This window comes from Erpetoichthys calabaricus, chromosome 5 (assembly GCF_900747795.2).
Source record: "Erpetoichthys calabaricus chromosome 5, fErpCal1.3, whole genome shotgun sequence".
Lineage (NCBI taxonomy): Eukaryota > Metazoa > Chordata > Cladistia > Polypteriformes > Polypteridae > Erpetoichthys > Erpetoichthys calabaricus.
Genome location: NC_041398.2, coordinates 4,467,536 through 4,494,891, shown reverse-complemented (window position 1 = coordinate 4,494,891; position 27,356 = coordinate 4,467,536). Strand labels below are relative to the sequence as shown.

Sequence of the window (27,356 nt, the reverse complement as noted above, 5' to 3'; positions counted from 1 at the left end):
AGAGTCCTAGTACAGTTAGGTCCATAAATATTTGGACAGAGACAACTTTTTTCTCATTTTGGTTCTGTACATGACCACAATGAATTTGAAATGAAACAACTCCGATGCAGTTGAAGTGCAGACTTTCAGGTTTAATTCAGTGGGGTGAACAAAACGATTGCATAAAAATGTGAAGGCAACTAAAGCATTTTTTTAACACAATCCCTTCATTTCAGGGGCTCAAAAGTAATTGGACAATTGATTCAAAGGCTATTTCATGGGTAGGTGTGTGAAGTCCGTCGTTATGTTATTATCAATTAAGCAGATAAAAGGCCTGGAGTTGATTTGAGGTGTGGTGCTTGCATGTGGAAGATTTTGCTGTGAACAGACAACATGCGGTCAAAGGAGCTCTCCATGCAGGTGAAAGAAGCCATCCTTAAGCTGCGAAAACAGAAAAAACCCACCTGAGAAATTGCTACAATATTACGAGTGGCAAAATCTACAGTTTGGTACATCCTAAGAAAGAACTTTCGAACTTCTTCCACTTACGGATGATGGAGGCCACTGTGCTCATTGGGACCTTCAAAGCAGCAGAAATTTTTCTGTAACCTTCCCCAGATTTGTGCCTCGAGACAATCCTGTCTCGAAGGTCTACAGACAATTCCTTTGACTTCATGCTTGGTTTGTGCTCTGACATGAACTGTCAACTGTGGGACCTTATATAGACAGGTGTGTGCCTTTCCAAATCATGTCCAATCAACTGAATTTACCACAGGTGGACTCCAATGAAGCTGTAGAAACATCTCAAGGATGATCAGGGGAAACAGGATGCACCTGAGCTCAATTTCGAGCTTCACGGCAAAGGCTGTGAATACTTATGTACATGTGCTTTCTCGATTTTTTTATTTTTAATAAATTTGCAAAAATATCAAGTAAACTTTTTTCACGTTGTCATTATGGGGTGTTGTGTGCAGAATTCTGAGGAAAAAAAATGAATTTAATCCATTTTGGAATAAGACTGTAACATAACAAAATGTGGAAAAAGTGATGTGCTGTGAATACTTTCCGGATGCACTGTATAAAGCAATAAACAGTCCAACGTCTGACATCTGCGCCAGAGCATAATGTCATCGAGTGTCCAACAGAGGGCAGCAATGTCCAATGAACAGAGGAAACAAAAGCACAAAAAACTGATGGCTGTAAGGCCTAGCATGTTTGATGAGCAAAAGTAGCACAAAGTAAGAGGGATGTAAGAGCGAGCATGTCGGGTGAACAGAGCTCCATAAATGTGCGACATGATCAGCACAGATGGACTTACTATTGTACCAGTAGCCTGTTTTAATGAGCGGCTGTTTCACTCTGCTAGGAAGAGATATATTATGAACAGTAGGGGGCACTCCAGCTCCCCAAACACCCAACACAAACAGTCATGTACACAGTTTACAGGGTAAAGACTATTTAACTGTGGGAAAACTCTTCTTTTATAAGGGTTTCCCACCACCAGAGCCACAAGTACACTAAGATCAATACCGTCTCTCTCTGTGTCTCTCAATGCCTCCTTCATTCATTTTGCAAGATTTGTCCTCCTTCCTCCCGACTCTGGCCCCCTGACATGAGGCAGGCAGTCCCTTTTATTTTAGCTGCCCCAGAGTTGGTCTGTCAGCACTTCCTGGTGAGGCAGAAACACCATAACATAGGGATTCCCCAATCCTGCACCTCCCCCTGGTGTCCCCTATGGGACCCAACAGGGCTGTCCCTGGGACAACAATACCCAGTGTGGGCACTCATGTGGGAATCTGATCCTGGGGTCACTGCCATCTAGTGTCCTCGGGGAGATAAAGCCCTGTGCAATCTGTCTTTATGTCCTTCCATCCTAAGTGTGTCCTGCCTGGGTAAAGAAACCGGCCATCCTTCACAATATTAAGAACTCTGAATTAAAGCAGCTGCTTAATGTGAGACTGTGATATCACTCAGCTTGTCATTGTAAACAGCACTACAAAAAATTACTAATAGAGAAAATGAAAAAATCTTAATGAACAGGCCTTCTTCATGCATCTCACTATCCTTGTTACTTGTCTCTCTGGTCCTCCAAATGAACTTTAACATGACCACAGACGCTGTACCTGATGGAGTCAATAGCAGGATGTCCTGTTCACTGATCTTCTCCAGACTCTTTTTCAGACATGACAGCTCCTTTACAAGGTCCTCAGAAGAGAAATCGGTGGTGACAGTGAAGCTGAGCGAGTCTCCATCAGCAGGAAGGACACAACGAGATGACAAAGTCTGCATCAGGAGAGAAGAGAGAACAAGGAGAAATAAAAAGTAACATTAATAAGAAGGACCTCCTCTCAAGTAAGGATCAGCATGGTGAACAGAGAGTTTGGGTTTAGATAAATTACTTTCATTCATTTACTGGTTATTTATAGAAGAATATTTCATTCTAGTGAATCATAAGATGTTATCTGTCTAGACTTTCAAAAAGAATTTCATGCAGGAGTCCATAAGAGGCGAGTCATCAGACTGTAGATAAGTGGAGTGATGGGGTAACAGAAAGGCAGGTGAAGAACTGACTTAGCAGACATAACAAGGCATTGGGCTCTTTAATGTACTGAGATTAAAAGATAGATAGATAGATAGATAGATAGATAGATAGATAGATAGATAGATAGATAGATAGATAGATAGATAGATAGATAGATAGATAGATAGATAGATAGATAGATAGATAGATAGATAGATAGATAGATAGATAGATAGATAGATAGATAGATAGAAGTGTATTTGTCCCCAACAAGAAATTTGGCATTTAAATTAAATCCAAAGACTTACACACTCTATTCAGTATAAGTTCAGTTATAAGGTCTGCCACTAAAAGTGTGTGACTTGTCAGAAAGACTTTGGACCCTTTTGTGCGCTCCTCACAGTTCTGTAATCTACCCTGTAGAACACACTTGTGAGACCACATCAAGAATATTGTGTGTTAGAGAAAAGAGAAAACAGCACAAAAGAAAGTCAAGAAGAAGAAGAAGAGACCAGACTGGACTGTGGGGTTTGAGCTGTGAGGAAATGCTGAGTGTCTACTTTTGTCAGGTGGCTTCACATAAAATGAATCTTATTGAGAATACATTTCATAAAAATGTACCTCCTCATACAAACAACTGTACATTTACCTACCTCTCAGGTAATAATAATAATAATAATAATAATAATTTATGTATTTATTTATTTATAGACACATTTCAAGGCACACAATGTCCCCTTGCAGAATACATTAATAACAACAGCCACAATATAAAATTAATAAAATATTACAGTACAATAAAACCGGAATAAATATAAAAATAAAATTAAATGTAAATTTATCAACTAAAATTCATATCAAACAGAATAAGCCAGCATAAAAGATGTGTTTTAAGGTGAGATTTAAAGATAGGATGAGAGTCGATATTACAAATATCTTGTGCAGAGAGTTCCAGAGGCGAGGGGCCACTCGGCCAAAATCCCTAAACCTCATGGTAGTCAGCTGAGCAGGAGGTATAATAAGATAAATAGAGGAAGAAGATCTAAGGATATGGGAAGGGATGGAGATGTGAGGAAGATCAGAATGATAAGGAGGTACAAGATTATGGAGAGTCTTGTAAGTAATTAGGAGAATCTTAAAATCAATGTGATATTTAATATGGATCCAACGAAGCTGCTGAAGGACTGGAGTACTGTGTTCAATGGAAGGTGTTCTGTAATAATACGAGCTGCAGCATTCTGAACCAACTGAAGTTGTAAAGGATTTTGTGAGGAAGACCAGAGAGGACAGACTTACAATAATCAATACGAGATGTGACCAGAGCATGAAAGAGAATAGCAGTGCTGGTAGCTGAAAGAGATGGGTGTAAACAGCTGAGATGGAAATATGCCAACCGAGTTATAATATTAATATGCGCCTCAAATTTTAAGGTGCTAACAAGAATGACACCTAAGCTCTTAACCTGGGATGAAGAAGAGTTTAGAGAATTATCAATAATCAATAAAATATTATTAAACAGATTATAAAACAGATTTAGTTCCTACCAGAAGAACCTCTGTTTTATCACTATTTAATTTAATTAAATTAGTAGACAGCCATGATTTAACTTACTGCAGACAGTCAGAGAAGGAAGAAGGTGGAAGAGTGGAATCAGGCTTAGTAGACAGATAGAGCTGAGGGTCATCATCATAACAGTGAAAGTGAATATCAAATTTCCTAAAGATACAACCAAGAGGCAGAATATAAATAATAAATAGAAGGAGGCCCAAGACAGAGCCCTGAGGAACACCACTAACAACTGGGCAAACTTGGGGTCTGGAATATTTTAGTTGTACAAACTGTGTATGATCTGAGAGATAAGATTTGAACCAGGCATGTGGAGTGCCAATAATGCCAATCAATTTTCATCTCTCAAGGAGAATATCATGAGATATTGTATTGAAGGCAGGACTCAGATCAAGGAGCACAAGTGTGGTCAACAGCCCTGAGACAGCTGCCATCAGCAGGTCATTGGTGATTTTAACCAGGGCTGTCTCTGTACTGTGAAATGGACGAAAGACACACTGAAATTGTTCAAACAAATGATTGTCAATAAGGTGAGAGTGAACCTGCACAGCAACAGTTTTTCAAGTGTTTTTAAAGGAAAGGTAAATTTGAGATTGTATGATAATTATTTTGATTGTAGGGATCCACACCAGATTTAGTGAGAATTGGAGTTATCACAGCTGTTTTAAGGGATAAAGGAACAAGACCAGAGATAAGGGAAGAATGTATGATGTTAGCTATTAGAAAGGAAAGAGAAGTCAGTAGGAACTGGAGCCAGCTGACAGGTAGAGGGCTTGGAATTTCTAATAATATCAGATATTTCAACCACAGTTGGGAGTTTAAAAATAATAAGAAAAGAAGAAGAAGGGGGATCATAAAATGATCCATGTACAGAGTTTACAAGAGAAGTCAACTGCTGGTATATATTCCTAATCTTCATATTAGAGAAGGTCATAGAAGAGTTACATTGATCAGTACAGTAAAATTGAGGTGAGCGGTTGTCAGGTGGCCATAGGATGTTGTTTGAAGGCCGTAGATAAAGGCAGGAACTTTGAGAGTTTTGCATAAATTGTGGAAATATTAGGCAAATATGACATTGGTCTGAAAGGCCTTGTAGGTCTCTTCACAACAACACAGACACAGGTCGGTTCTTTTAAACGGGCGTTTATTGCTTGGGCTCTTGTTACTCACTCCATCACGCCTCCGCGTCTCCACGCTGTGAGAACTCGTTGGCCGCTTGTCATGAAAAGAGGTCCTTAAATCACTTTGGTTTTAGCTTTAGACGGTTCAGTATGAAACCCCTTTTTGCAACATGGTAGAGCCTCGCGAGAGACATCCGCCCACCTGTGCTTCATGGGGCAGGTTCCTTCTCATGTTCTCCTGATAACCCCTAAGTGCGCTCTCGCGAGACATTACTTTACATACAGTACATATTAAAGTCACTTAATAACAAATAAATTGGAACATGTAAATTTACTATATACATCACGTTTTTAAATTTAGATATTTAAAACTATATATTTATAAGGTTATGTAACACATTATAAAATCCATTATCTACAATATTAAATATTCCATTAAATATTGTTCAATAACATTTACAGGCCTGTTCTTACCTTGTGTAAAAACTCCTCAGATCCACTGAATTTAACTTTAATGTTTCTCAGGTTACACACACCGCAGTCTGATCAGACTACCTATGAAGTGTCGCTCTCACCTGTAGGAAGTGGAGAAGGTCCTTGGTCTCTGAAAGCTCCTTCAGTTCAGCTTCTTTCCTCTTCAGCTCCTCAATCTCCTTCTTCAGTTGCTCCATGACTTCTTCAGCCTTCTCCATTTCTCTCTTTTCTTGTTCTGTGATCCTCTCAGTCAGTTTCTTGTGGGCTTCCTCAATGCAGTGAATCAGATCTGTGAAGCTCTTCTCATTTTCCCCCATCATTCTTTCCACAGAGATCTGGTTGGATAAGATAAAAATATTGAATTGAGTCACCTAATTAAAAAAATAGTCACAAGACACTTTTGTTAGTATTTTGATGTTGTAAAGAAGAGTTTGAATTAGGAGAAGGGTGGTAGGAGTATTCCCTACCTAGTATTCCCTTGGTACTCTTCTAAAGGCACTTGCTGGTCTGTATGGAATATGCAGTCTTAATAAGCGGCTCTGTATGATCTATGGGAGCCATTGGCACAAGCTGATAGGGGACAGCACTACTGTCCTGTGAGGACCCTGGTAATGTTACAGGGTGGTCTTTAAAAAGAGCCTCTCCTGGGGCCTCATGTATAAACGGTGCGTACGCACAGAAATGTTGCGTACGAATGTTTCCACGCTCAAATCGCGATGTATAAAACCTAAACTTGGTGTAAAGCCACGCACATTTCCATGGTACCTCATACCCTGGCGTACACAATTTCTCCGCTCGGTTTTGCAGACTGGCGGCACCCAGCGTCAAAGCAGTGCTACTGTTCCTGTGTGGTCTTTCTTAGACCCACATTCCTGACGCGGCTTTATAAATACACTGAAACTAACTGCATATTGTTTATTAGTGTAATGCATCTGATTGTAATTAACCTGCAGTGACATAATGGTCTAGGGAATAGCCATAGTATTCCAAATACCATAACTGCTTTAGCGTTGTAACTCTCACTGCATCGTCTTCTTCTTTCAGCTGCTCCCGTTAGGTGTTGCCACAGCAGATCATCTTTTTCCATATTACTCTCACTGCACCACTCGGAGTATTTATATCACTGTATCTGAGTGGGGAATCACAGAAGCAGCTAATTGGAAAGAGAAATATCGGTACACAGCATGAAGCAGACGCTGCCTCAGCCACGGCAAAATGCTTTAGAGACTTCCCAGTACAGGACTTCGCGGTTTAGAAAAGGTTTCATCCCAAGAACTCTAAATGCACTCAATCAGTCCATCAAGTGCTCCTTGTAGAACTGTTTGTACTTATAAGTACAATCACCTCACTGTAAACTTGCACTACAGTTATAATATTGCACAACCTGTGCCACTTTATAAAGCGCGTATTTACATATGATGACGGTATTCATTTTTAAGATGAGATGCAGCAAAATATGTTGATTATATTATACAGATAAAACTTTAACTTCATTTAAATAATCTGTATTGTTAATAATTAAACATGTGAGGACACGGTGTCGCAGCGCTAGCTAGTTCACGGAATGTTCCTGCATTGCGTTGTATTCTTGCGCTGACGCGACACTGGAAAGATAGACGGCTATAATATTTAAACAAGTACTACGAAGATATTTCAATGTTCCTTAAAAGTTTTGAAGAATCGGCGTTCTAAGCTTACAGATGGTTTCACGTCTATTACAGAGCTGATTGTGTGGCGATTGGGCATTTGGAGAAAGAAAAAGTAAGGACAGGAATTGGAGGTTAGTACGTTTGAAAGAGACAGTACTTCTGTGATAAATTATTTCATCGAAGGTCACACATGGCGCAGCAAGCCTCTTGCATGAGATATGAACAATCACTGCGCCACCGTGTTCCCATGTTTAATAACATGCTTTCATTCCTCTCATCATGAAAAAGATATCACGTATACATCTCAGTATTTTAATTATTCAGAGAGCTGTAATATCACGAATGTAATGGATTCTGTGTCCTGTCGGAGAAAGAGAAAGAACGGAAGCACGTAGTGATTCACACACATAGAGCACATAGAAGATCAAACACAGAACAAAGCATTTAACGTGCTACTTGAGAAACTAGTAAAATAAACGATTTTAAGATGAAGTTTATGATGTTCTACTTTAATGGCAAAATAAACTACGTGATTAAAGTGGAAATTTCGAGATTAAAGTTGACATTTCGTGCTTTTTTCCCACTGTGTGCCTATTTTTTTGTTTGTACCCTAATAAGCTTTCATATGACACTCAGACGGTGGGCTACGACTCGCCTTTTCATGGCGACTTTGATATGTGATTTCTTTTTTATTTCGGGCACTGTGCGACTTTGTGAACTTGATCTTTCAAGTTTTTCTGACACTCTGTCACTCGATCAACTTCCTTTTGTTGATTATACCACTGTTTAAACCAACAAATAGTACATTTCTCCTTTGCCCCCACTTGGTATTCACTGAAATTCTTATATTTTCCCCTGTGCTTTTCCCATTGTCTTTTCACAGAAGGCTATTTATATTGATTTGCATATTCAAAGAGGCGTAATTCTAGGAGGAATTAGGGGCGGGACAGAAGGCGCGTGCATGTGCGTTACTTTTCATGCTGATTGGGATTTATGTAGTGGAAGAACGTGAAAGTTTACGTACGTACAGATTCCTGCATCTGGATTTTTCTGTGCGTACGCACATTCCCGCTTTTGTGCTTACGCCATGTTATAGTGTGAGTTCTACGCACGGCGTTATACATGAGGCCCCTGGTCATCCTGGGTTTGAGAGTGGATCAGGGCAATGTTAACCTGGAGTGGAGAATGAGAGGGGAATCAAGAAAAAGAAGAAGAAGACGAAGAATGGCAATTGTTGAGAAAAGCTAGTCTGTTGTGAGGTAATTGCGTGAAAATAAAATATATATAGTGTTATTGTGCACAAATTGAAACTCTCCAGTTTAACTTTGGTAGGGTAAATTTTGAGCAGATGCAGCAAAGTCTAAGGAGGATAAACTGGGATAAGCTTTTAAGTGTGGAGACAGTCGAGGAGCAGTGGAACAGGTTTAAAAATGTAATACAAGACAGGTACAGACGTAAATTTGGAATTGAAAGGAAATTTAACAAAACTCCACAGTGGGTTAATAAATAATTACAAAAGAAGCAGCAAAGGAAATAACAGATGATAAGGCGTATAAAACTAATAAGTCCATTGTGAATTGTAAAGTGTATGATGTAACAAAAGGCACTAAATAGGCGCCTGACCCGACACAGACTGACACCAGAGGCATGGGCAAAATAAACAAAACAATTTATTTTTCTTCTTCACCTGTGGGGCACGTCTGCCCCGTGAACCCCACAGGCACAACATAGTCCCAAAATACAAAGGAAAAATCACCCCAATTCACACTCTTCTTTCCATTCCTCCCAGGGCAGCTTCGTCCTTCTCCTCCCGACTCTGGCGCCCTGAGTAGTGGCTGCAGGCTCCTCTTATAGCCCACCTGGAAGTGCTGCAGATGCCCATTGACCTACTTCTGGCTGCACTTCCGGGTGTGGCTGCGCTCCCGCCCAGATGGACTCGTTAAGCCGAGCAGCTCTATGCATCTCCCCCTGGCGGAGGCTACAGAGCCCAACCAAGATGAGCTCCAGTGTTCCACAAAAGTGGCCCCGACGCAGTGCAGGGGGGCTGCCAACAGAGGTTCCAAGGGACGTAGTGTGGCTCCCATGGCTGCTCCCCCGGATCTAGCAACAAAGGGGCATCCCAGCTGGGCATGGGTCCCAGCCATCCGCCACAATGAGAACATGAGGGCAACCTATAAGAAGGATATTAGTGAGGCTAAAAGGCAGTTAAAGAGGAATATAACAGATAAGGAGAAAGAAGACCGTAAGAGATTCTTTCAGCATTTCAGTAGTAAAAGAACAGTCAAGGAGGAGGTGAAGTGCATCAGAAATAGTAAAGGGGAATTAAATGATACAGACATACTGAGGAATTACAAAAGACTTAAAAATGGCAAATATTATCTCATTATATAAAAAGGGTGACGAGGCAAATCCAAAGCATCACAGGAAAATAAATGGAATTAATTATTAAGGATAAGATTGAGCAGCAAATGACAAGAACACTCAGCACGGATTCAGAAGAGGGAGGTCGTGTTTTACTAACATGCTGGAATTCTATACGGAAGCAAGAGAAGGCTAAGATCAAAGTGGAGCAGATGATATTATTGATCAGGATTGTCAGAAAGCATTTGATAAGGTGCCACATAAGAGGGTGGGCATCAAACTACAAGAAGTGGCAGTTCAGGGTGTGGTGTGTCGATGGGTGCAGAATTAGCTCAGACATAGGAAGCAGAAGGTGATGGTGCGAGGAACCTCATCAGAATTGGCCGGTGTTAACAGTAGTGACCAGCAGGGGTTAGTGCAATGGCCCCTGCAATTTATAAATTTAAATAACATGCTAGTTAAGTTTGCAGGGACTTGGACAGAAGGACTTGGACAGAGTACAGGCTTGAGCAGATTTGTGGCATAAGGATGTAAGTGTAGGGTATGAGGTGCACACTGTCCAGGATTATCAACCCCAAAGCTGGAGGTGTTCAGCTGTTTTCAGGACCTTGCAGTGCTGCACAGTGACTCTGATATCTTTGAGACAGTAGGCAGGGATGAAGAGTCCTAAAAGTAGTCATAGTCAGGGATTCAGTTATTATGAGAATTGAGATGACGTTTTGCTCCAGATACAGAGAGTCTCATAGGCTGTGTTGTCTTCTGAGTACACAGGTAGAAAACTTCTATGGATGGCTGCCAGAGCAGTGGATGATCCATGTGTCATGATCAAGCTTGTAAACTTAATATGTGTCACAAATAAATGAATGAAAACAATTATCAGGAAAAGACTGAGCAACACAGATCTAGGTGAGGAGTGCCAGTAGTAGTAGTAGTCAGTGTGGGTTTAGATGGTGGATTTCATGTTTCAATAATGTGCTGGAATCTATATCTATAAAGGAGAGTTGGCATCCATGTGGCTGTGTTTGTGTGTTTGTGGAGGGATGGAGACACGGAGGCGGGTGTTGGAGTCACGTGATCATCTCCCCTCCCATTCACCTCATTTCATTCACTTCATTTCGCTCCGAGCTGAGCTCCACAGCTGACGCGGTTAGTCCTTTCTCCTTTACTGATTTACTGTTTAGTAGACGCGCTACTTACTGAATTGTATTTTTTTCTTTAGTGTTTCTTAGTGTTTAGTAGACGCGGTGTTCCCGGCGGTGTTGCGGTTTAGTGTTACTTTCTACTTCGTTTTTGTACTTTAGTGTTTAATAATGAATAATAATAATTCATTACATTTATATAGCGCTTTTCTCAGTACTCAAAGTGAGTGATACTTAGCTGATAGCAGTGTAGAAGCAGCACAGCACAACGGAGGCGGTAGGACAGGCGGGTGTGGTAGCGTAGGTGAGCGGCGATAGCAAGCAGCAGGAGGAGGAAGCAGGATTTGGATGTTCCAATACACAGCTATAAACAGTAACGCTTGGTAATTTCAGGTGTGATCACCCCGGAGCCATAAGCCATAAACCAGGTTAGTATGAACATCAGATCAGTTCCCGGTCGTAGAGTACTGTAAGATGAAACGGGAGCAGATCAGCATGCTTTGTTTCCTTACAAACCTCCCATAGTTTATGAAGACGCACAGCAACAATTAAATCATACAGATTCTGGTGTATTCGCAGTTGCATTTGCTGTGTGTATTTCTTTAGGTATTGACCCAAGTGATCAAGTTTTTACTATTTCTTCAATGCGAAATCACTTACAAATAATTTTTGTTACTCGACAACTGCTTCCATTCCCTGTCGAAAGTAGCCGACGGGCGACACCAGTTACAAGTATTCAGTGCGTTCAAAGACCTGTACGAAGTACGGCGACTAACACAGTCACTCATAAAAGGGGAGATGACTCGGTGTGGGAAATGGGGATTGAAACTACCTTGGAGGACATGCAATCAACGAGGCGATTAAACGGATCTCAAGAGACGTCTTCTAGGTTGGAAAAAAAGCGCTTGGCTGCCAAAACCATATATATACATAAATATATAAATCTATATAAATAAAAATGTAAATGTTCGTTTGTTCAAAACCTTAAATCTCCGAAAGTTCTTCACCGATTGCTTTGAAATTTTGACACAACGTTGCATTCGAATACGCGCGTGTTTTTATATACATATTATATAGATGTCACACCTGTGACAGGTAAAAACATGCTTTTTTTTGAAAACACAGCGCCATCTGTTGGACGTAAAAGCAACACACGCCATACTAAATATTTTACGATTCTATTTCAATGTTTCAATCAAATACATTTGTAAGTACATGAATAAAGGCAGCGACATGGCAGTTTTTGGCGTGCACCAGAAAGAAGTGATAGGAATGCGGTCATACATATCGATGAAATCGCACAGTATTAGGCTGGAAGATACATAAGCAGCAATGAAGCTGTATGGCGAATTCTTTTATTTCCCATACATGAACGAAGTCCAGATGTTGTTCACTTAGCAGTACATCTAGAAAATGGACATCGCGTTTATTTCACAGCTGCAAATGTGCAACAAATAGCCCTGAATCCACCGGCTACAACGTTAACTGCTTTCTTTACTTTATGTCAAAATGACGCGTTTGCGAAAACACTGCTGTATTCGGAAGTGCCTACGTATTACACATGGAATGCGAGTAGAAAATCATTTGAACAACGCAAACGAGGAGAGCGAGTCAACGGACAACCTGGCATATTCAAAGAAACTATGATAGGCAGACTGTACACCGTGCATGCCAATCAAGATGAATGCTTCTTTGTTCACATGCTGTTGGTAAATGTGCCGGTCCAACGTCTTTCCAGCAATTGGGAATTGTCAACGGCGTTACACATGCCACTTTCCGAAGTACATGTCAAGCTCTGAATTTATTGGAGAACGACCGACACTGGGATGTATACATTAATGACGCGTGCAACATGTCACATCCAAATCAAATTCGTGCATTGTTTGCAATCATATTGACCGCCTGCTCTCCTTCATCTCCAACACAGTTATGGGAGAAATATAAATCGCACATGACTGAAGATATTTTCCGTCGAATATGCAAGTAAAATTCAAATATAAACATGGATTTCACAGCAGAGATCTACAACTAAGCGTTGATAATGATTGAAGATTTGTGCTTAGAAATCGCGAACAAAGTTCTCAATCAATTGGGAATGCCATCACCGAATCGATCTGCTGCTGCTTCGTTCGATGTAGAATTGCGTCGTGAACAAAATTACAACACGGGTGATCTTTTGTCGTATGTGCAATCAAATATTCCTAAGCTAACGCTTCAGCAAAAAGGCATTTACGATCAAATAATGCAAACTGTCAATAACGGGGTTGGAGAAATCTGGAAATTGGGAATGGAAAGGTGCCGGTTGATCTGACCTCAGGACGAATTTCATTGCCTCATAACTTCTGCAATTTAGTGACGTCAAAAGAAGAATTGGTTGAAAAAGTATTTCCCAATATTCAAACCAATTATGAGAATCACGATTGGCTGAGTGAACGAGCTATTCTTGCGGCCAAAAACAAAGATGTCAACGAACTTAACAATATTATTCAGTCTAACATTCTGCACAGACAATGGAACAACAAAAAATATTGTATACCCACAAGCATTGTGAAATTAAACATATTAGAAACGTGCGCTTTCTCTTTTCTTTCTTTTCCATTTAACCAGACTGAGCCACAGCAACATGTTGCCGGGTTCAGCTATATATATATATATATATATATATATATATATATATATATATAATATACACTATATATATACACATACACACATATCTATATATATATATATCTACTAGCAAAATACCCGCGCTTAGCAGCGGCGAAGTACTGCTTTAAAATTTTAAATAATACACTGAGGGAAAATGTACCAATAATTATTTGTTACGGATCTCTTTGTATACCACGTTGTCAGTTCGCCCCTCCGGTTGTAATATGACCAAGCTGTGCGCTGAGCTTACTCTTGAGCATGCAACGTATAGTTGGCCATGTGAAAAGCAATCTTGCCACAAATCAATGCCAACCTTTTGTAGGGTTTGTCCCTGAGACTTATTAATTGTCATTGCGAAGCAGAGCCTTACTGGAAATTGGAGGCGTTTGAATTGAAATGGGAGATCAGAGGGTATAACGGGGATGCGAGGAATAAAAACTCTCTCCCCTGAGCCACCACCAGTAAAAATAGTTGCCTCAATTAGGTTCTTTTGCAAGCATGTGACCTGAAGTCTCGTGCCATTACAAAGTTTCGGTGGCTGTAAGTTTCTCAGTAACATTATTGGTGCCCCAACCTTCAAAATTAGATTATGCTCAGGAGTGCCTGGAGGATTCAGAGTGTGGACCGAGCTGCAGGCTATGCACGTATATATGTATGTAAGTAGGATTCAGTTAGTGTTGGGAACCCACGTACCAAATTTCTTGAAGATGGGCCCATTAAGTAACAAAAACCGTTGGAAAGTTCAATATGGCGGCCGACAGTGGTGTCATACCACCGAAATAAGTACGTACATCGGTTTCGGTTAGCGCAGGGAAGTCGCCTTCCAAATTTTGTGAAGATGGTGCCATAAATAAGAAAGTTTAACATGGCGGACGTTGTCGACTGTTATGACCGTTATATGTAGAATTTCGAAATGAAACCTGCTTAACTTTTGTAAGTAAGCTGTAAGGAATGAGCCTGACAAAATTCAGCCTGCTACCTAAACAGGAAGTTGGAGAGTTAGTGATGAGTGAGTCAGTGAGGGCTTTGCCTTTTATTAGTATAGACGTATATGTGTGTGTATATGTGTGTGTGTGTGTGTGTGTGTGTATACTGTATATATATATGTGTATGTATTTTATATATATATATATATATATATATATATATATATATATATATATATATATATATATATATATATATATATATATATATATGTGTGTGTGTATGTGTATATATAGTGTATATTATATATATTTATATAGCTGTACCCGGCCACGTGTTGCTGTGGCTCAGTCTGGTTAAATGGAAAAGAAAGAAAAGAGAAAGCGCACGTTTCTAATATGTTTAATTTCACAATGCTTGTGGGTATGCAATATTTTTTGTTGTTCCATTGTCTGTGCAGAATGTTAGACTGAAAAATATTGTTAAGTTCGTTGACATCTTTGTTTTTGGCCGCAAGAATAGCTCGTTCACTCAGCCAATCGTGATTCTCATAATTGGTTTGAATATTGGGAAATACTTTTTCAACCAATTCTTCTTTTGACGTCACTAAATTGCACAAGTTATGAGGCAATGAAATTCGTCCTGAGGTCAGATCAACCGGCACCTTTCCATTCCCAATTTCCAGATTTCTCCAAACCCGTTATTGACAGTTTGCATTATTTGATCGTAAATGCCTTTTTGCTGAAGCGTTAGCTTAGGAATATTTGATTGCACATACGACAAAAGATCACCCGTGTTCTAATTTTGTTGACGACGCAATTCTACATCGAACGAAGCAGCAGCAGATCGATTCGGTGATTGCATTCCCAATTGATTGAGAACTTTGTTCGCGATTTCTAAGCACAAATCTTCAATCATTATCAACGCTTAGTTGTAGATCTCTGCTGTGAAATCCATGTTTATATTTGAAATTTACTTGCGTTTTCGACGGAAAATATCTTCAGCCATGTGCGATTTGTATTTCTCCCATAACTGTGTTGGAGATGAAGGAGAGCAGGCGGTCAATATGATTGCAAACAATGCATGAATTTGATTTGGATGTGACGTGTTTCACGCGTCATTAATGTACACATCCCAGTGTCGGTCGTTCTCCAATAAATTCAGAGCTTGACATGTACTTCGGTAAGTGGCATGTGTAATGCCGTTGTCAATTCTCCATTGCTGGAAAGACGTTGGACCGGGCACATTTACCAACAGCATGTGAACAAAGAAGCATTCATCTTGATTGGGATGCACTGTGTACAGTCTGCCTATCGTAGTTTCTTTGAATATGTCAGGTTGTCCGTTGACTCGCTCTCCTCATTTGCGTTGTTCAAATGATTTTCTACTTGCATTCCATGTGTAATACGTAAGCACTTCCGAATACAGCAGCGTTTTCACAAACACTTCATTTTGACATAACGTAAAGAAAGCAGTTAACATTGTAGCCGGTGGATTTAGGGCTATTTATTGCACATTTGCAGCTGTGAAATAAACGCATTGTCCATTTTCTAGATGTACTGCTAAGTGAACAACATCTGGACTTCGTTCATGTATGGGAAATGAAAGAATTCGCCATACAGCTTCATTTTTAGGCTTTATATTTATATAGATGTATATACATCCAAATCCTGCTTCCCCCTCCTGCTGTGCTTTCTGCTGCTTGCTATCGCCGCTCACCTACACTACCACACCCGCCTGTCCTACCGGCTCCATTGTGCTGTGCTGCTTCTACACTGCTATCAGCTAAGTATCACTCACTATTTTAGTGCTTTGAGTACTGAGAAAAGCACTATATAAATGTAATGAATTATTATTATTTATTATTAAACACTAAAGTATAAAAACGAAGTAGAAAATAACATTAAACTGCAACACCGCCGGGAGCACCGGCACACCGCATCTACTAAACACTAAGAAACACTAAGTAGAAACACTAAAGGAAAAAATACTATTCAGTAAGCACCGCGTCTACTAAACAGTGAAGGAGAAAGGACTAAAAACTATGGAAATAGAACGGCATGACCGCGTCAGCTGCGGAGCTCAGCTTGGAGCGAAATGAAGTGAATGAAATGAGGTGAATGGGAGGGGAGATGATCACGTGACTCCAACACCCGCCTTAACTCTCCGTCCCTCCACAAACACACAAACATAGCCACACGGATCCCAACTCTCCTTTATAGATATAGATATATATCTATATATCTATCTATATATCTATATCTCTCTCTATATATATATCTATACATATATATATATTTATATGTACACACATACACATACACACACATATACAGTATACATACACATATACATCTATACTAATAAAAGCCAAAACCCTCACTGACTCACTCATCATTAACTCTCCATCTTCCCGTCTAGGTAGAAGGCTGAAATTTGTCAGGCTCATTCCTTACAGCTTACTTACAAAAGTTAAGCAGGTTTCATTTCGAAATTCTACACGTTACGGTCATAACGATCGACAACGTCCGCCATGTTAAACTTTCTTATTTATGGCCCCATCTTCACGAAATTTGGTAGGCGGCTTCCCTGCGCTAACCGAAACCGATGTACGTACTTATATCGGTGGTATGACACCACTGTCTGCCGCCATATTGAACTTTCCAACGGTCTTTGTTACTTAATGGGCCCATCTTCAAGAAATTTGGTATTCGGGTTCCCAACGCTAACTGAATCCTACTTACGTACATATATACGTCCATAGCCTGCAGCTCTGTCCACACTCTGAATCCTCCAGGCACTCCTGAGCATAATCTAATTTTGAAGGTTGGGGCACCAATAATGTTAGTGAGAAACTTACAGCCACCAAAACTTTGTAATGGTACGAGACTTCAGGTCACATGCCTGCAACAGAACCTAATTGAGGCAACTATTTTTACTGGCGGTGGCTCAGTGGAGAGGGTTTTTATTCCTCACATCCCCGTTATACCCTCTGATCTCCCATTTCAATTCAAACGCCTCCAATTTCCAGTAAGGCTCTGCTTCGCAATGACAATTAATAAGTCTCAGGGACAGACCCTACAAAAGGTTGGCATTGATTTGAGGCAAGATTGCTTTTTACATGGCCAACTATACGTTGCATGCTCAAGAGTAAGCTCAGCGCACAGCTTGGTCATATTACAACCGGAGGGGCGAACTGACAACGTGGTATACAAAGAGATTCTTAACAAATAATTATTGGTACATTTTCCCTCAGTTTATTATTTAAAATTTTAAAGCAGTACTTCACCGCTGCGAAGCGCGGGTATTTTGCTAGTTCTATAATGAAATAAGAAAAGTATAAAAGCTGGTATAAAACCAGCATGGAGGTCAATCTGGCAGGAGGGCTCACGTTCAGTCACTTGTTCATCCTTGACTGTCACGTCTGTGTCTTTATTGGACTGCTAATATTGAGTGACAAGTTATACTCCACCTAACTTCTTGAACTAGAAGGCCGCACCCCAGTTGTCTGATTCTGCTGTGTTTATTATTTTAGTACACTAGATGGCGCTGGGCTTTATAATGGAAGTCTCTGCTAAATAAATCAGATTGGAAAAGTTTAGTCTGTCCAGGCACAGAAATGTGTGTGAAGAGTTCTTGTTCTGCCGATGAGAACATTCTTATAAATGGATCCTGGAAGAACTGGGCATGAGACAGAATTAACTCTAGACAGTGTGCCACTCAAATGTGAATTAAAATGTGTGGATGTGTATCCTAAAATATGAAGGGTTAGATTGTAGCTCCATTGCATAGAAAATGTTGTGTGTTTGCCACTTGTCTGTCTGGTCTCCATTATAATCAGACAACTTGAACTCTGGAGTATTGTGTGAACTTCAGATGTGCTGAGGTGTGTATTTCACTCTGTATATTTTTATTCACGTGTATGGCGGTTATTGTGTGTTGAATGTCATTTTCATCTTTGTGTCTCTCTTTTGTAATTGTTTATTTTGTTCCTTCTTTTCTGAAATTGCCTTATAACTGTCTTTTTGGCACATACTGTATATATTCATTTGACTGTTTAGAGCTGATGATATCAATAGATGAATGTACAACAGGACTCCTCATGGGCTGATATTGGCCTGTCCTTATATTAGTTTAGGAAGGTGAGTGGCAGCAATCGGCCCGTTTCAGCAGATCAGCATGTAAACAGGTGGAGGTGCGCGTTATCAGCACTCAGTCCAGCAGCCTAACACCTTCACTTATGGAGTCCAGTAAAGCTGCGACATATCAGAATGAACAGAGAAAGTCCATTAGGGAATGTTGTGTCGACTGATCCAACTCAGAACATCAGTGCCAACCTTCATTATGAGTTATTGTTAGGGGAGTGAAGTCACCTTTAAGTGGAGGAATGAGAAACCTGAGGACATGAGGGTCTTGTGGTCTGAATTCCTAATGACTAAAACATGAAATGCTGTCAGCTGTGAAACACCATGAAGGACACAATAAACCATCTTCTCTCCTTCTCCATCTCCCTGTCCTCACACGTCATCACCACAAACTCTCACAACCCTTTTAGTTTTTCTCCTCTCTTTGTTGTGAAGTGTCATCTTAATTCCACTCACCTTCATATCCTCCATCGCCCTCCTTGTCTCCTTCAGTTTCTTCTCTTTATCTTCAAGTCTCCTCCTAATTTCACTCTGTGTTGCCCTCAGCTGTTTCTGTTTGGACACACAAGAGGACACATGGGGGTCTTATCATTCTCTTCCACTTTCTGAGCTTGTGGTTTCATTATGAGTGATTAAATTTGTACAACACATTTGTTTCACATTTCATGATACAACTTTCTGTTTCTGTCACACTTGTCTTCATATTAACACAGTAGGTGACACACAGAGATTTAATTTAAAAAATTTGAATATCACAAAAACACAGGAGACCTCTGATGGCTAAGGACTGCAATTGTAGGACCAACGAGGCCATTGTGGAGTTGAGACTTGTGAGAACTTTGTCAAGTGTTTGGTCATTTTATGGAGTCAATTGAGATAACTGAGGCAGAGAAGATCATGAGTGAGTCTGAGGAGTTCAGCAGAAACTGAAATCTGAAGAAAAGTTTAATGAGCTCAGAGAAATCTGACAATAAATAAAGAAGAGCAAACGAGTCGCACACAGTGGGCTGCTTTATGGCTTGGAGGGCATGTGGCTTGGCTATTTTACAGAGGGGCGCAGATCGAGATGTCATTGTCAATGTCACAGTAAGTGACAAAAGTAAGAGCAGGCTGGCAATTGTGTAAGAAAAGAGTGAAAATGGAGGGGCAAAGATCAGGAGTAGAAGACACCCGGTGGTCTTATCAGAAGTGCTGTCTGTGACACAAGACACTCCTGGGAGGACTGGAGAGATCAGAGAGTTTAACATGAGGCTCACATTGGGTTTAAGATGGAGGGGCACAGGGCTAAGGGGCATCAGGGGGATTTTTACATCAGACGGCAGCTGCACCCTTGGCATGGGATCCGCTGATGTTATGGGAAGGCAAACAAGGAGGTCAGTCATGGACTTTTAACAAGGAGTTTAAGAAGTCGAGGTTTACAAACTCCTAATGAAAAACAGGCAGTGATATTAATAAGACTAAGGGATTACCTGGGCTGGATATTAATATGAAAGTGAAAAAAGTAAAAAAATATACTAATACAAAAAACAAATCATATACGAGGTACTTTAAAGAGAAATACATTAATATAATATGAACAGAAAATAACATCAAACTCAGAATAATACATATATGTATAAATATGAAACAGTAAAATAACATCAATACAGTGACGAATGACCAATGAACGAGAGAGACGTAATAAATCTTAAATTGTTTAAAGGAGTGAGTGTCTGGGCATATCAGTTAGACAAGAAGCTGAAATAAAACTGCAGAAGACAAAAAGAAATCAGAAATAATAAGAAGATTTGAGTCTGTGCTGAAGAACAGTGATGAAGGTGTGACAAATGGAGACCTGCATGTATCGGTGAGTCAGATTGGGCAGATCAGTCCACTCACTTCACGTCTACATCAGTGGGGAAGAAACATTTTTATTAAGTCAACAGACTTCAAATATCAAACACTTTCAAACAACACGGAAAATGTGTATCAAGGGCATAAAAACATATTCTTCAGGGCAATGACCCCAATTTTCTAACAAAATTAAATAGAATAAAGAAAATTATAAGAGGTGATGAGAACTAAACTTCACTAAATAAGAAGTAAACATTACAACCAACATAACAACACATAACGTGGAAAATGGAAAACCGAATCAACAACTAAAGAAAAAAGAGATAGAAAAGCAAATAAAAGAGAAAAACTTAATAAATGATGAGAACTGAACGGTGACAGGAGGGCTAAATTCGTAATTTTAACTGACACTAAAGCAGCACAGGAGGAAAATTGAGAATAAAATCAAACAACTGACTGGAAAACAAAAAGCATAAGATTAATAAATTAAAAGATTATATTCATAATAGTAAGTTACAAAAGAGTGAAAACCTCAAATGAGAGTAAAAGTGAACAAAATTAACACAAGTGTGAGTTTACAAAGGGCCAGGCTTAAAAGTTCATGTAGTAGATAATAATGTAGATGATAATAATAAAAGTGTAAAAGGTAACTTTAAAATGTCTAATCTTCAGGGGATAAATCAAAATAAAATTGGCAATACATTTAAAATAGGAGATGTAAATGTGCGAGGTCATCAAAAAGAAAACAAACGAATGTGAGTTACAGTATATCGAGGAACACATAAATATGATGTGAGTGTGAGATGAAACCTGGCTAAGGCCCAGGGGTAAGGATGAGGAGAACAGAAATGAATACCCAAGATTTAGAAATGACAGTGTGTGTTGGTGGTCTACAATTAAATTAATGACGGACTTAAATAACTGACTGCTTCAAATCTGAACCTATAGTGAGGGTACATGGGTTTGGGTAATGAGCATCAAGGGTACAGGCCTGACTTTAGGAGTGGGCTACAGACCACCAAATACAGATAAGAGTGTCAAACAGGCATATCCAGCTTTAAATGGCTGAGGCCACACTTACTGTACGTATCTGAACTTATCTGCACATTCACACCGAGTGCACATTAAGATCTCATGATTTCAGTCTACTAAAGAGTCCAAGGATTAGTAAAACAGCAGAGGGTGTTTGAACTTTACATTGCAGAGTCTCAAATCTGTGAAATGATCTGCCTGCTCATATAAGAGATGCCCCTTCACACTCAGGCTGAGGACTCACCACTTTAGCCTGGCATAGCTGGTAGGGTTGACTGTTAGCTGTGCTTATTACGTCTCTGTTAGTCATTTGTATAACAGTGTTAGGCTATATAATCATCACGAACTCTTACTAAACCTTCTCTATTCTGTTTCTGTTCTCATTTCAGTAGTCTACAGTTTCACTCCATCAATGCCAAGCTGTTTAGTAGCCCAAGACTGAGACACCTGAGGTATTGGGAGCTTTGGAATTGAAGTGATAAAGGACTGATTAGCCTGCCCAGCACAGCCTTGTACGGCAGAATGACCAGCAGGAGGTGGGTGGCCAGTAGGCTGAGGTCTTCAGATGTGTCACTGTCCCTGACATTATGTCATATAAATGGCCATCGACTCTCCAGAGATTTATTTTCTCCAGGGATGCTGGTGATTGGAGTTTCCGATCTCCTCTTCCCTTTTGTTAGCTGGCCACGTCTCAATGATGATATTAATGGACGTGTCCTGTTTGATCCTTTTGTGTTGTTCAGTTGAATTTGGTTTGTTAATTGTGTTTTTACACTAATCTTTATTTTTATGTTTGTACCTGTTGTAATTTATAAAGTGTGTGACTGTATTTTAAATGTCAATGTGTCTCCAGTGATCTGAGCCTGCAGCAAAGCCCACAATAAAACAAAATTACAAACAGAAAAACATTTGCAAGTTTTAATAACATGAATAAGTTTACAGAGGATACGACAGTAATGGTGGAGTTTACTTATCCAAATATTAACTGGTAAACCTTATAAACCTTATTAAACATGACACACAGACAGGTCATCAATGTAATTTCTGACTGTTTATTAACACAGAATGTTTAAACACCAAAGAGAGAAGAAGCAGCCTGTCCAGAGTCTTTATTGTGTAATAAACAGGACAGAATTCAGGGGTAGCGGTTGTCCATCTACTGGGATCGGGTAATCAGAAGAATCACATCGTGTGGACTGAAAGGTGTAAAGAAAACCCAAAACGGGTCAATTCTAGTGAAGCAAATATGTCAAAGTCTAAAAGAGACAAACTGGTAGACAGTTGAGGAGCAGAGGGACAGATTTAAAAGCAGGGCATATAAGGCAGGAAAAGTCTGCAAACGGGGACATTACGGAATTTTAAAAGAACTGGACTGTGGATGAACAATGTCGGGTGTGGATCTGTGACAGATAGCAGCATGAAGACATTTTTTTCCTTATGATGTCCATAACCTCTGAGTGCTTCTGGAAATGAACAGTTAAGGGTTCAATAGCAACTACCAAAAGAATTGGTGATAATGGGCATCCCTGTCTGGTTCCACATTCTAAAGTGAAAGAGTCACAATGGATCTTATTTATACAAACCAAAACTTGTGAACTACAGTACGCTAACTTACACCAAACACAAGCACACATCTGCACACTTCAGTACACTGTAAAAAATAAATCTTGCATGTGTGAAAAATAATAATAAAAATAGCTAACTATACGCAAAATAATCATTACTTTAATTAATAAAAATGAGTTTTACCCTTTTTATTGATTATTTAATTCTAATTCAATAAAAAAATTATGAATAATGTTAACTTATTATTTTTCTTAAAATGTAAACATTTTTTATAACTTATTCTAAGTAAAAAAACTATACTGTGAATTGAACACATTTAAGTTAAGTTAAATTTAATGATACTGCACTTCCTCTCACATCGAAATGTAATGACACGGCACTTCCTCTCACATCGGTTTCTTGGTCTTTACAACAACGCATTCAGCTGTAACGCTTATCCATAACAAGAGTTATTTTACTACGAATGTGTAAGTATAAAGCATATTAATTCCGTAATGAATAACTAGTATTTCATTTCGTATAGTTACAGATGTAAGCATTTGTTATTTTCACGAAACCTTTCTCTTCATGTGGGAAACATGGCGGGCAAGGTAGCGTCTTTCTAATAACCTACCTCGTTGGTTTGCTTTAAAAAGCAGGCACATTTCTCGGATAGTTACATATGTTCATATTTTTTTTTTAATCGTTTAAAATTTTATTTTACACAGAAAAAGAAAATGATGCTTTGAGATAAGTTTGAGAACGCTATGGCGTTTGTCCTAAAGTACGGCCTGTAAACAACATAAAAAGACGTTTGCCTAACCGTCACGGTATTATTTGACTTCTTATTTAATTAGTGTTCTACATAGGTAATGTATTTACTGGTTAATTTTTAATACTGTGATTTATTTAGCGATGTCTGATTTCCTACGTCCTATTTTATTTCAGGATATTCGCTATCGCATACTGAGAAGTAGTGGAAAAGGCGGCCATTGATTTAAGCGGATATGTTGGCGTAAAAGCAGGACATGTTTGAAGAGCGCCATCTGCATCAGGATTTCACTCACTTCACTCTCTACGTTTCCTTCCCGTTTAGCACTCATTCCTGGGACATTATTTGATTGAGATATACTTTTTGAAGAAAGTTTAAATAAAGAAAAGAAAATTTTCATTGACATTTGAATGTCAGTAATTCAGTAAAAATTATCCTCAGACATTTGATTTAATTTTCCTTTGAAAATACAACTTCGTTGTTGTGACTGTGTATGTTCAAATAAATAAAGATATATGGAATTTTAGCATGTATTTGTTATACAGTCGTTACTGTCCAGCGTTGCATATTACTCTTTTTTTTTAGTACTGTAATTCAAATGAAAATCGGAGTAAAATGAACCATTTTTGCCACTACTTATATTTAATCAAACTCATTTCTTTTAGGTAAATTTGAGTAAATTAATAAATTAAGTTTACTCAATAGTGCAGTTTATTAAATCTACTCAAAAATATTGCTTGTAATTTGTTGCCTTATTTTTTTTAAGTACTTTTAACGCGTTATTTTTTACAGTGTACACAAGTATCCTCATTCAACTCCTTCAAAACCTTCTTCATCATCCAAACATGACAGAACCTTTAGAAACTCAACACATTTTGGGAAATATATTAAATTAAACACCTACTAAAAATTTAAAACCAGATGTTTATCTTTGGGGCATCTCAGGAATTGACTTACTTAAAAAAATGAAGTAACAGTCAAACAATAGATGGTATAAACAGACCAGAAATGAAAATCAGATCCTACACCATGGTCCCTCTATTAGTGAAGTGATTCACATCAAATTATGATACAGAACAACAGCCCATAAATACCCTTACTGTTTAAAATGTGGCTTTCTCTTTTGCACTTTTGATTATCAACATTTTACTGAGAGCAGAGTTAAATGGCCTGGCCTGTCAAATTAGAATCCTTTGACTTCATAAATGAAGAGACGTCAGCCAATCAAGAGGCCTTGGAGCAGTTTATGTGAGGAGCTACACAGGACTTCTAAAAATGTGGCTGAATCTTCTGAGGTGCTGATATTCAAGTGAAACAGAAGTAAGACAAAGCAGCACAAGAAGCTGAGCAGAGGAGAGCAGCCAAGGACATCTCAGGACTTCAGGACAAGGCCAACTGTGACAGACTCAGAGTGTTAAACCTGTTTAGTGTGAGCAGAGGAGACAGTGTGAGGACCTCAACCAGGTATTTAAAATCCTCAAAGGCATCGATAAAGCAGACCAGGGACATTCTTTAGGCTTAAGAGTGAATCACACACTTGAGGACATCACTGTACATTAAGCAGAAGTGCGTTTAATATTGTAGTCAGGAAGCTCTTCTTCACACAAAGAGCTGTAGGACTGTGGAGTAAACTACTGAGACATGGAGGTGAAGCAGAAACCTTGAGAACCTTTAAGAAGAATCTGGATGAGATATCAGGGCAGCTTAGCTATTAGCTAAACAAATGGGCCTGATGGACTGAATGGACTCCTTTTGTTTGTCACATTTCTTATGTTGTGCTCTTAATTTTCAGACCATCTGGGCCGTAGTCCTTTAGTCCTTATTCGCAACTGAATTTACCAGCTTTTAATTAACCCTCACTACACGATGATCATGTAATGTGGATGGTGGATTTTTATTTTCACATATATTTGGAAATAGACACATTTAGTAAATATTTTCAACATCTGCTGGACTTGGTGGAGTTCTTTCCAAAATGTTAAAGGTCAGAGTTCTTCATACAATCATACAGTGTGATTATCACTCTAAGAGTTGATTAAATGAAATTATGTCTGATCACTAATTAGACACAGAATTACTGAATTACTTAATAAAGTGAGAACATCTATAATATAAAGCCACTTAAAACTGAATGCGTATTGAAATAATTTTAGATCTAATCCCAAACATCAATATTAACTGACAGGTGAGTGTAACGTGTCTCTTAGAGAGGCCTGAGGTACTCCAGACACAAGTGATCAGAACACAAAGAACCTCCGCTCAGTTTAATGAGAGCACTCAGCTCACTCAACTGTCTATGGATCACACTGTGTATCTCATCCTGGACTGTTTTATGTCTTCCACCCAGTCTCACCAGGACAGGCTCCAGCTCCCTGCTGTCCTATACAAGCAAACTGAGACTCCTCAACATGAAGGAATAGATTTCTCTGACAAACTACATTTATGTATCACTTAACTCCTTTTTTATTGAGCTTCCATTAACCACTAAACTCCACTCACCTGTTTTACTTCTCTTTCCGTCTCCAGCTCGACCTTTTCATGACCATCATGTTCAGTCACTGCACACATCAAGCAGATGCACATCTCGTCATTTCTGCAAAACATCTCCAGACTTTTCTGATGTTTTACACAGAGTTTCTCTTTCAGATTTCTATCAGGATCAACCAGCTTGTGTCCTTTCCAGGCTTCTCCTTCATAGTGAGGCTGCAGGTGAGTCCGACAGTAAGAGGCTGGGCAGGTTAGACAGGACTTTACTGCTCTGAACTTCTTACCAGTACAGAAGTCACACTCCACGTCTCCAGGGCCAGCAAAATTCTGAGATGAAGGAGAACTGAGTGTCGTCTTCTTTAATTTCTTGATGACTTCATTCAGCAGATTATTTCTTCGTAGAGCAGGCCTTGTGGTGAAGTTTTCTCTGCACTGAGGACAGCTGCACTCCTGGCTCTGATCCCAGCAGTCTGTGAGGCACTTCAGACAGAAATTATGACCACAGGGGATGGTGACGGGTTCAGTCAGGGTGTCCAGACACACCGAGCAGGTGAACTCGTCCTGTGATACAAACAGCTGAGCTTCAGCCATCGTCAGTCTGAGGAGAGGCAGGCAGAGAGAATCAGTCAGACAAACAAGGAAGTGAATTGTGAAGAAACGAAAGTGAAAGTTTGTCTGTGCTTAGTGAGGAGGAGGAGGAGATTTAAAGAGAAAGCTGAGAGCTGACAGAGAGGACATCTGAGGAGACACTGAGGGTGAACAGTTAATGTGAGACAGGACCTCAGAGAGTGAATACCACAAAGTGACAGAAGAGATGACCTGTCACAGGGGGTCTGTTAAAGTTTAATTCACATCAACATTTCTTAGTTATTTATTACATAGTATAGCGGGTCCATGGCTTCAAAAAAAACTTGGCCAGTTTTTAAAACCAGAAAGCCGTGTCAGTCTCCATGGGTGTGATTGTACGACTGCAGGGAGTTAATGAGGTAATTTGGGTGAGTGCGGATGCAATCCTTCTCAATTGCTTCATCGGCTTCCCATGGAGACATATGTGTATGGGCTGGCACAAGGGGAGAGGGGGAGAAAAATATGAAATAATGGATCAGAAGACAGATATTAAAAGACGTGAAAGGAAGTGAAGGGCATCAGGACA

At 39.5% G+C, this 27,356-nt stretch overlaps 3 protein-coding genes across 5 annotated transcripts in view; 1 reads left to right on the top strand and 2 right to left on the bottom strand.

The window, feature by feature from the left end:
- The window catches only part of LOC114642076 (tripartite motif-containing protein 16-like), a 920,397-nt gene that overhangs the window by 272,663 nt on the left and 620,378 nt on the right, over positions 1–27,356 (bottom strand). The window lies entirely within an intron of this gene.
- Positions 1–27,356, bottom strand: part of LOC114652513 (tripartite motif-containing protein 16-like) — a 231,388-nt gene that overhangs the window by 61,167 nt on the left and 142,865 nt on the right. The window contains exons 3-5 of the mRNA XM_051927851.1: positions 18,991–19,086; positions 5,763–5,996; positions 2,103–2,262 (exon numbers count right to left, since the gene is read on the bottom strand). Of these exons, the coding sequence (XP_051783811.1) occupies positions 2,103–2,262; positions 5,763–5,996; positions 18,991–19,086 (490 nt within the window). The remainder of the gene's footprint in view (positions 1–2,102; positions 2,263–5,762; positions 5,997–18,990; positions 19,087–27,356) is intronic.
- The window catches only part of LOC114652550 (E3 ubiquitin/ISG15 ligase TRIM25-like), a 487,506-nt gene that overhangs the window by 410,940 nt on the left and 49,210 nt on the right, over positions 1–27,356 (top strand). The gene's annotated exons all lie outside the window — the stretch shown is intronic.